General features: G+C 40.7%; 1 protein-coding gene across 1 annotated transcript; it reads left to right on the top strand.

The window, feature by feature from the left end:
- The first annotated feature begins 1,241 nt into the window (after nt 1–1,241).
- LOC115377828 (paired box protein Pax-6-like) lies at nt 1,242–8,635 on the top strand. The gene is made up of 7 exons (XM_030077867.1): nt 1,242–1,471; nt 1,703–1,897; nt 3,777–3,859; nt 4,128–4,284; nt 5,245–5,318; nt 6,258–6,390; nt 6,548–8,635. The coding sequence occupies exons 1-7, from the start codon at nt 1,366–1,368 to the stop codon at nt 6,646–6,648; spliced, it is 849 nt and encodes a 282-aa protein (XP_029933727.1). The 5' UTR covers nt 1,242–1,365; the 3' UTR covers nt 6,649–8,635.
- Nucleotides 8,636–10,987: the final 2,352 nt, after the last annotated feature.

A 10,987-nucleotide genomic window follows, 5' to 3' on the forward strand; every position in this document is an offset into this window, starting at 1 on the left:
TCCTCTCACTGGCATTAAGTTCAAACTTGACACTGATGTTGACTCACTTTGTCACCCCTCGCTGGCTCTCTCTCTCTCTCTCTCTCTCATCGTTCCTCTCTCTCTCTCTCTCGCTCTCTCTCTCTCTCCCATCGTCCGTCTCTCTCTCTCTCTCTCTCTCTCTCTCTCTCTCTTTCTCCATCCATCGCTTGGAGGACAAGAGTGCCCGCAGACGCATTTCTCTCCAGAGCCCCCCCCCTCCCTCTTTCACTCTCTCTCACCCTGTCTAACTCTCTCCATCTCTCTCCTACTCTCTCCTTTACACACACAGTATTGTCAACAAAGCCGGAGAACAAGGGACGTGGGGGAACAGGGGAATAAAGGTGTACAAAGAAGAGTGATACATTGGACTCTCCTCCCTTTTACTTTGTCATTTGGTAAGTTTGTAAATTTTTCTCTTTGTAACATCTTCAGTGCATTTCTGTGTATATTTCTGTGCTTTGATCACTTTTTGAGCGTGGACTTCATGAGCGCCTTTGGGATTGACGGCGAGCAACCATGCTGCCACTTACACAGATTACAGCACAGCCAAAGTCATTTCTGGAGTGTCACTCAAAATGTGATCAATTATATGCTGAGATTGGGCGACGTCGGCTGCACGTCTGACCTTTGACATAGACCCGCTGCTGTGAGAATTGAGCCAGTATTGACAAACCTTTGCATGCCTCTCTGATTCCGAGTTTTTAAAAAATAGGACGAGGGAAGACAACAGGAGAAGAGAATAGATATAATTTATCCTGCGCATGAATTCAGGGTTTAGGGTGTGTTTCTGGAAATACCTTCAACCTTTAATGTACTGAGGAGGTAGATTTAGAGATGGGCTTCGTCACAACGTTTGATGAAAACCTAGTTCATGAAACCTTTGTGCCCGTTTCTGTGTCCGTGTAAATGTGTCTGTGCATTCTTGTGGGTCTTTTTGTGCCTATGTGTGCAAACGTGCATGCTTGGGGTTACCACCAAAGACAGAGCTAAAAGCAAGTAGCATAATAAATGTCATGGCTTTCAGAGTGGGTTCTAATGTACCATGGCTCCCTGTGGTATACTAGCATACCAATGTATAACACACACACGTTACGACAGCAGGCATGTAACTAACTCCATTTCTGTCTGTCATCATGAGGCTAATTCACCACAATGCCGACCATGTGTGAACTCATGCGATATGAACCCCTCCTTCTTCTCCCTGGGCCTTCCCCGCTTTCCCAGGAGGAAGGAGAGACGAACGAGGGGGAGAGGAGCCAAAGGTGACCAAAAGGAGGACAGGACACCCACAAAGGTCTTTTTTTTATTTTTATTTCTCTTCATGGTGGCTCGGACGCTCGTATTATGTATGAGAAGTTAACCATGCTGAACCTGCAAAGCGGCTCGAACTGGAGCGGGCCTAACAACTGGTACCATGATCCCACTGCAGTACAAACACAACACAGCACAGGTGAGGGGGGATTTCAACACATGGATGTATCATGTTCACATATGATCATCAGCTACGTGTGAATATGTCACCATGATCAAACCCGTGTAATATTATGCTCGGCGCTCTTCCTAGCTTGCCTGTTATTTCACTGAACCTTACATTCTGTTGTCCTGAAATGTGGGGCTCTGTTGTATCAAGCCAATTTTCTTGACATTCACCCATCTCTTTTGTCACCTCCCTCTCCGCCAGTGTCTGAGGGCTGTCTGCTGGACACGGAAGGCAGTATGGGGGGAGAGGCGGGGGGAGGAGGAGGAGGGAGAGGAGGAGGAGTCCCCGTGGAGAGGGACGAGGGCGAGGAGTCTCAGCTGAGACTGCAGCTTAAGAGGAAGCTGCAGAGGAACAGGACCAGCTTCACCCAGGAGCAGATCGAGGCTCTGGAGAAAGGTCAGACCATGCAAACACGCAAAGCGCTTTCCTGCTGCAGCCAATCACTGCCCTCCGTGGGCACTAGCCAGACCAGAATATGTCACGTCGCAGCTTGTCCTGCTTTCTTCCCATTTTTATAATGGATCATAAACTTCAGACGTTGTTTACCACTACTTGGTAAATGACAAGAAACATGAATGTACCCTAATGTGGACTTAGAAAACATTACGTAAGCGGATCCAAAAAAAAGTCAGGTTATTTATGAGACATAGAGTACTGATTTAGAGCTCATGAAACACTGAGAATAATATAAATATTTAGGGTTGATTTTTATCCATTGCAAAGGCATTTAATCCATGATTGCTGCCAGCTGATTTTTTTTTTTTTTTTTTTTTTTTTTTTTTTTTTTTTTTTTTACAAATTTTCTACAGTCCTCTCTGCCAAAATCCTCATTTGCTCTAAAATGCTTCTGGCAACTATTATGGAAAAAAAAAAAAAAAAAAAAAATCAGAAAACGCATCATTATTGTGGTTACATTATGCAGTGAGATCTGGCCCTTGTAGCCTGATATCAGGCCAGGGAGAGGGATCTGGAAGCCACCCTTGACTGGATATGGCTGCAGCAGGCCCTTGAGCTAAATACGGACGCAATGTCCACGGTGCAGCCGAGTGGAAATGTATCACTGTGGTCACTGTGCAAATGACATTAATGAGGTACACTGACCTCGATGTACAGCCAAGGCACAATAACAATCACGTGTTGACACAAATGCCAATTAAAAGGATGCCAATTATAATAATTTTCAGGTAGAGTTCAATTTTTTACGCCCATTGTTATTGCCGCGCATATGCATTCGTTAAGGTAGTGTGCATGCCAATTGGTACTTCAGGCTATACTTAATTATTCAGCATGTTGGTAATCTTTCAAATTGTATGCTCAGTAAAAGACAATAATTTTGTGTTTTTTAAAAAAAATGATGGTATGATTAACCAGGCCATTTGCTGTACATGCATTAAGTGTTTTATCTGTTTTAGTGGGTGTGAAACACATTATTTGTCAGCACAGTAAACAAGTGTAATGTATCATAGGTGCAGACAGTTATATCTATCTAGACGTCTCACTTACTAAACCTGAAACTTCACCGAGTTCACCAGGGTGACTCACGCTGGCAGTTTTATATTTCCTGCATAATTGTGGCTTCATCTCGTCATCAACAAAAAATGTCAGTGGTTTGTCACCTGTAATTTAACTGCCACGATGAGGAATGATACTGTAGCAGAGTAAAGCTTATCGATGTGACTCTGTGCCAAGCTTTAACACAACCTCCAGCCTCTGCTGGCTTATAAATCAGGACAATACAACAGGAAGTGATACAGATGATGATAAGGTTAATACTGAATGCTGAATGCAGATGAGCGAATTTGTAATGACAATTTGTAATGGTGTGATTTTAGAAAAAACTGATGACTCACTAACAAATTAACATGAGTTCTATTTCTTCTCAGTCAAGCTAGTTTGAAATAAAGTGCTTAGGCAGCTTTGCATCTTGAATCTTTTCATTTTAAGTTCCTGCATGCTCCACAACGATGAATAATTTACACAAAGTGCAAAAGATGAATATTTAAAATATGGTTGTATGGATACATCTCAAATAAGTGGATTTATTATCCACGGAGACATAATTAGTGACACTGATATTAACGAGTGAGAGAAGGGTGGATATTGGCGAAGAGGTCATCGTGTTTGCCTGTCGCTAAAGCTTGGCTCATTGTTCCAAGAAAAAGACGGAACTCAGGGCTGGACTAATCCAAGCAGCTGACTTCCAGTTGTGCTGTGGTGCGGTTGCCCTCAGTCACACGCATACTGTGTGTTTGACATGAGTTAATCTCTTCTACAGAGTTTGAACGGACACATTACCCAGATGTCTTTGCAAGGGAGAGACTGGCAAACAAGATTGATTTGCCCGAGGCCAGGATACAGGTAAGGCCGTCCACCGCAGTGCAGTCACTCTTCACTGCTATCTGATCCTGGATCCTGTTTAATTTTGCTCTAACCTTGGCATCCTGATGACAGTGGATTAACCTCAAACCTTAATAATGAATGGAATTTAATTTAATCTAAATGAGAGGAAGCAGAGCCTCCATTCCAACATTTTCTGAAATATTGAAAGCCTGGCTATACCACCGCATGATATATTTAATGTGCCCTACCGTGATAAACACGCTTGACATAGCTCTTTGATTGACAGGTATGGTTCTCAAACCGAAGAGCCAAGTGGAGGAGGGAGGAGAAGCTGCGCAACCAAAGGAGGTCAGGGGGAGGGACGTCCTGTTCACAGACCCAGGCGCCCCTGACCACTTCGTTCAACACATCTGTTTATCATCATCAGCATGGCAGCAGTTCAGGTAAACACTGGCTTAATGCAGCGGGCCAGTCAGTGCCAGTTACATGCAAAGTGGCAGCTTACCTGTATTTATTTAGCTAATCATATCTCCTCTCTCCACATACACACACAGAGGAATGAGAGTGGATTACCATTGTAAACAAAATCTGTTCATCCTTTGTTTGATCATGCCACTACTACCAGTAACGTTTATTTGTGTAGCACATATCAAAGCCAGCATTACAACATTCTTTACAAAGAGCATGAAATAATAAATATAAGAATAGAAATATAATAAATAGCAGAAACAAAAAAAATGGAGGAATAAAACAGGCAAGTAAAATAATTAAAATCAGGATTAAAATGTAAAAACAATGGATCTGCACTGTACATTAATGATAGTGTCCCTATGCTAAAATATGATAAATTTTACAAGCATAGATATTGCAGAGGTCAATGGGTTTTATTGTCTTTTTTCTCTCTCTCTTCAATGTCATATTTTCTTTATCTGTTACGCACACTGCATTGCATTTTATACAATATGATGTGTGCTACATAAATGAATAAATGCAGTTTTATCAGGTCCACCGGTACAATCTAATACAATTCAGTGCAGCAGCTCTGCTATAAATTTTACCTTTTAAGAAAGTTTATAATATTCAGTTTTTGTTGACACTGTGGAGAATGTGTCAATTTAGTTCTATTTTGCAGAGGTCTTGTACTGGACTATATTATACTGACAGGTGTTTCCAATTTTTTGTCCTCCCTATTTATACATACATGAGAGGGACAGAATAGTAGAAACACCCCTCAACAAAATGCAGTCCAGTACAACAGCAACAAGAAAACCTGAGCATGGCACAACAGTTGGATTGGACTGTATTCACTGTATTCAATTGTGTATCTAATAAAGGGGCCACTGAATGTGTGTGTGTGTGTGTGTGTGTGTGTGGTAACTGTGTCTCTGTGTGTCTCTCTCCAGGGTCCATGTTGAGTCAGGCTGAGTCGTCCCTGCCCAGCTACAGCTCCCTGTCAGTTTTCTCCTCTGGAGTTCAGGTTGGACATTCATCATTCATCACCACCTTCCAAACTTTATCCAAACAGGTCACCACGGCCGAGCAGAGCAAGTTCACCACCTACTTTACGTCACAGCATGGTTCTAATAAATAAATTAATATTACCTCTACCAGACACAAGAATAAAAATAAGATAATAATATAAATAAATAATAACAAAAATACAATTGTTAAAATAGACAGGCCAAAAATTGTAAAAATAAAAATTGGTAAAAGTGTGCATTAAGAGGATATTAAGATTTACTTGAAATCAGACTTTATTAAGCAAAGTCCCTGTCCTCAGTCTACACTGTGAAATGGCCATGAAGAATCTTAGATTTCACACCATGTGGTTTGGGATTAAAAGCTCCCTCCAGCTGTCGCCGAGCTTTAAGGGTGATTAGTAAAATCATAAAATTAATACTAAAACTAATCGGTTGCCTGTATATGAATGTCACAATCTGGAGACACTTTTGACTCAGACAGGGGCTGAAGGAGCTGTTTACACAACAGGAGATTCAAGCGTTACAGAAAACAGATATTTTTTTTTTGCCTGGGGTTGCTTGGTTTGGGGCAAAAGCAGGGCGTTTATCATCCACATTGTTCTACCTCCTCCAAAACAGCATCCCTGCTCCTTCAGATGGATATAAATACAGCACAGGCATTATTGTTTCTTTTATTAGCACTAGATAAGATGAGGGCTGCTGTGGCTGCGGCCTGTATTATTGCCATACAGTGCTACTCTAGCGCCTCTGTGTGGCCAGATTGAAACCATGCACACACACTTATGCCATCCCAGATACAGCTTTTATAGCATGTGGTGTAGAGTTACTCTAATCATATCTGCATACTCATTTTTAAAACACTAACCTAAATCTCTCCTTTCCCTCACACCTCTTCTTGTTTTCTCACACATCTGTAACTGTCTGTCCTCGTTCAGTCTATCCCTCCGCAGTCGGCCTCCTCTTACTCTTGCATGTTACCTCCGTCTCCCTCCGCTCCGCGCAGCTTTGACTCATCCGCGTACTCCTCCCCTCATCTGCAGACTCCACCCTCGGCCAACTCCAACACCGGTGAGTCTTCCTGTCAGTCTGCACTCATGTAGGATGGATGGAGGCAGTTGGGTCTCTGGGGTAGTTTTGACTGTATGCTTTAAGGCACGGGGTGTGAAACGGTTCACTTTCAGCCACTCACTGACTAACTCAGCGCCTCTGTTTCCTTCCCACCCAGGGCTCATATCCCCTGGAGTTTCAGTGCCGGTACAGGTTCCAGGAACTGAGCAGCAGAGCATGAGTCAGAACCTGGGTCAGTACTGGGCCAGACTACAGTGAAATACAGACAGTTGCCACCAACCAGCATAAAAAAAAGGAAAACAAAAAAGGGCATGTAAAGAAAAAAGAAAGAAAGAAAGAAAAAGTGGCAAGAATAACAACATGGGGAAACACGGGTTTAAGGAAGCACAGGACTGAGCTATAGAGGGGCCTCATTGAGTTGCAGACCCCGATATGCATTAAATGTTTACAAATTCAGCCAAGAGCAGCTTTGGTTGCACTTAACAGTACTCTGTTCATAATGGTACTTACTTAGCGTTTTATTATACCAAATGTTCTTGGCCTTTAGATCAGGAGTGCATGATCCAAAAGTAAGAAGCCACGCTGAAGAAATTTTACTCCTGACAGCTTACTATACAGAAATTTGGGTGTAAGAATTCCACCTATGATCTCGATCTCTAAATAGGAATTTTAAACTTACATTGTTGTTATACGTTGTCATTTATCAGCAGTGGCAGTGGCTAAAAAAGAGCAAAAAGTGTTGCCCTAATTTGACCATGCACTATCTGCAGCATCGTTGAATTTAATTAGAAAACAGCATTATGGATTACGAAGATTTTAAAAGTCAAAAGTGGCAGATAATGAGGCCTTGTTGCTCATAAATACTGAGCAAATGTTTGATGCATGAAGATTATAAATATTTAGTGCTCCATCCCATAAGGAAATGCCTCAGCGCTATATAGTGATGAAGAGGCACTAAGTAAATGCCAGCAGGTTTCTGTATTGTGAAGTGTAACCACAGTTTCTTGTTACTTGAGCAGCTCAAAGATATTGTGGTAGCTAGCTTGTTCCCTAGGCATAAGCTGTATACGGCTGTACACTACTGTGAAGATTTTCAACTTGCTTATGGCAATCACTTTTACTAAAACTGAACATTTACTTAAAAAAAAAAGTTTAAATCCTGCCAGCAACATTACACTCAGACTGATTGCATATTTTTGTACAGAAAGCTGTGTATGATGAAGATAACTGTAGAATAGTGTTAAATGTTATTGGAGGGCAGAATGTAGCAAGTTTTGGATTAAAAAAATCACCCTCAGAACCCAAATTTCATTTGTTAAAATATGGAAATCAGTAAGGATCCATTCACACCAGTATTGATATCAACTGTTATCTGATTTTAGGCTAAAACAGGGTGTTGGTATCACAGATTTTTACCCCAGTAACAACATGGTAGAAATCAAAGAAATGCAACTTGATTTTCTAGTTTTTCATGGGTAGAGGGATAATGGATCGTCCTATTGGAGAAAAATCAATTATATCTCAATCATGTTTGTCCATTAAGCCCAAACTAATGATCTACGTTTGTTGGTTATTCAAATGGGATGGATGTCCATCAAGCAATGCATAAAGTTTAGGACTGTGTCACTCTATCTATGGTAAGGACTCCAATCCTGAATCAGCATTAGCAGTAGCATCAGGACTGACACTGCTAAGCGGTATTTGTATATCACTGTAAATCCATGAGCCAATGACAATCCAGCATCACGAAACACCAAAAAATAATAATAATAATAAAATAAAAAAAAGTTGTGTTCAGACAATCAGGTGCAAACACCTCAGAGACAATCAAAGCAGGAGGTAGAGGCGCCAGTGATCAACCTGGATAAGCTGTGAAACTGTTGCAACACAATCCATACAATAGCAATTGTACTGAACTGTGCATGACCAAAAATATACATACGCCACTAGACAATCAGTTATTTATTTACAGAAATGAATCGAGTATTGTAAAATACTGTTACTGTACTTTGCAGGGTCTGAACCCATGCTCACTTTCCTCTGACTATTGTTTTGGTTGATGCACCTCAGTTTAATCTCATATGAAACGTCTTATTTATTTGTCTTCTCACTTGTTCACCTCAGTCCTCTGTGGTTTCTGTTGTCGTGTGACTTTGCTGTGTTAGTACTGTATAGCTACCAAGAGTCAACCCTTTTGTGAAGGCCTTGGATCCCTTTAATGAAAATAAAACTGTGTGTAATAAAATATGAGCTGATGTCTTCCTTTACATGGCTTTATTGCATGATCATCACTGTCTTCAACTTATTTTTCAGGATAAGAGGGAAGGTTTGCTGCATGTGGAGGTTTGCTATGAATTAATGAAATGGATGCTTGCAGAATCACACTCAGCCACTGAACTGCAGTTTTCATGGGATTTTCAAGTCCAGACATGTTTAGTCTCCTGGCTAAGAATTAATTTTCTACAGTATCATCATCAGTTCATCATCGTTACAGTATAGATGTTACGTGATGGATGTATATTGCCATACGTGAATGTGGCGTTCGTTCAAAACCTCTTCATAAAATCAAAGGAGGTAAAAAAAAAAAAAAAAAAAATAGGTATGTTTTATTCGAATGTATAGATTTAAGGGAAGCAAAAAAACAAACACAGGTCCTATTTTCGTCGCCTCTGCTTTCTCACTCGCCGAGGAAATGATTTTGGCCCCCGTGGTTTCTCACCGCCTGGGTGTTTGTCTGGTGTTTAGGTGACGCACTGTGCGGCCAGCGGTGCGTCATGGCGCACCGAGACTAATGAAATCATATCTACATTTAACTTAAATAAAGGCCAAGATTACACCAGTACTCGGGGGCGTATTTAGTATGGAGTCTTGAAATTCCCTCCGGGGATTTTTTTTCCCATTGCATTTCCTGCAGATCTATAACCAACAGATTAATACTACCTAGAACACAATAAGCGTCAGAAATCGTCGGTAAAAATGCAACATTTAATTTTAAAACACTTCATTGAGACTATAACCTGTATTGAATCAGCACTGATACTTTTTGTGGCATGGTTATTTTCATTTTAAGATAGCAGAATAATTAAATGATTATAATGATAATGATAATGGAAGAATAAATAAACAGAATACTTGTTTGTAAATTAAGTCCTTACCAAACATGTAGTCATTCCAGAAGGAAAAACAAGGCTTTTATTCCATGACATTAATGTATTCATGCATTCAGTCACATGAGAAATGGACAAAAAAAGGAGGACAAAAGGACAATGGGATGAAAAGGACTCATGATTATTATTGCTAAATATTTGCAGTTGACAGGCATTATTATATTTCAGTGGCACAAAAGACCAGTGTGGTGGAGTGGACACTGGTGGGGTGGACAGTTATTCTTTTCTCTCCCCCCCATTAGCAGTGCAGCATTTTGTGCTAATGGCATTACTCACTTGGGCCCCGGAGGATGTAGAGAAATTAAAGATGGGAGAGGAGGAAGAGGAGGAGGGACGGAAAGGGAAATATAATACCAGTGATGCTTCCCAGAGCGAGTAAACAAGCGGAGCCATGACCATTATGGGACTGTAAGCTGGCATGTGAGATGCCTTTGCACTCCCAGCTTAATGTGCCATCATCACTTTCAGTTTCCCAATCACAGTAAGGTATTAAAACCCTCACACCAATCACACATGTTCTCTGCTGGCCTCATGTAAGGGTAAATAACACCAATAAACCCAGTTGTTGTTTAAAATGAGAGATACTGTTCAAGTTTCACTTGAAATTGGTTTCCACTTGGGCAGACTTCATTGTTCATTGAGCATGTAGCATAAGTAGAGTTTTTGTAAATACAGTAGGGCCCTTGGGCATTTCAAGAGCACTAATGCTACAAGAACATGATAGAAATGTACATGATTTATATTCAAAAGTAGTCAGTGTCATCCCAACTGAAAAACCGACCTATAACAAAACAAAACAGATGACTATGAAGACCAAGGCCAGTATCTTAACTGTGTATCTGTCTACATATATTTTAACTGATGGTCAGCTTACATTTGAACCTCACATTGACGCACTTGTAAATAAAATAAAATGAAATAAAAGCTGATTTGAATATGTTAGATACAGTCTTTCACTGAGGTCTGTATGCCATGGCCAAATGGTCTTCAGTGTCTATGGAGAGGCTTACACATAGGCTCACATTCATTTACATTCTATTCTTAGTGTGCATTCCTCCTATTTTTGCACATTTATCATGCAACACTGGCAGTTACAGTTCATCTTCATGTGGGCTGTTCTTTCATGTCTGTGCCTAAAATCCGTACAGTTTTGGCTGTAAATTGAAGCTGAAATTTTGGGTCACTTTTGGAGAATTTAAATCACTGATGAAAGGCCTGGATAAAAAGTTCATGGGGTGCATCAGTTTGCATACAGGGAGGAAAAGGATGTTTTGTTGGAGCAACAACTGAAAAACACCTGCACCATGTGTTGCACAACACACTGCCTGCATTTCCACTTTGACACATTTGTACTGTTGCACTTTTACGCATGCTCCGTCTCATGGTTTTTTTTTTTTTTTTTTTTTTTACCCCCATGCTTCATTTGTCTA

Source organism: Myripristis murdjan, chromosome 19 (genome assembly GCF_902150065.1).
Source record: "Myripristis murdjan chromosome 19, fMyrMur1.1, whole genome shotgun sequence".
NCBI lineage: Eukaryota > Metazoa > Chordata > Actinopteri > Holocentriformes > Holocentridae > Myripristis > Myripristis murdjan.

Excerpts from the sequence above, each read along its gene's own strand:
- LOC115377828 (XM_030077867.1), top strand. The coding sequence starts at position 1,366 with ATGTATGAGAAGTTAACCATGCTGAACCTGCAAAGCGGCTCGAACTGG. Across the intron at positions 1,472-1,702 it reads ACAAACACAACACAGCACAG|TGTCTGAGGGCTGTCTGCTG; the intron begins GTGAGGGGGGAT and ends CCTCTCCGCCAG. Across the intron at positions 4,285-5,244 it reads TCAGCATGGCAGCAGTTCAG|GGTCCATGTTGAGTCAGGCT; the intron begins GTAAACACTGGC and ends GTCTCTCTCCAG.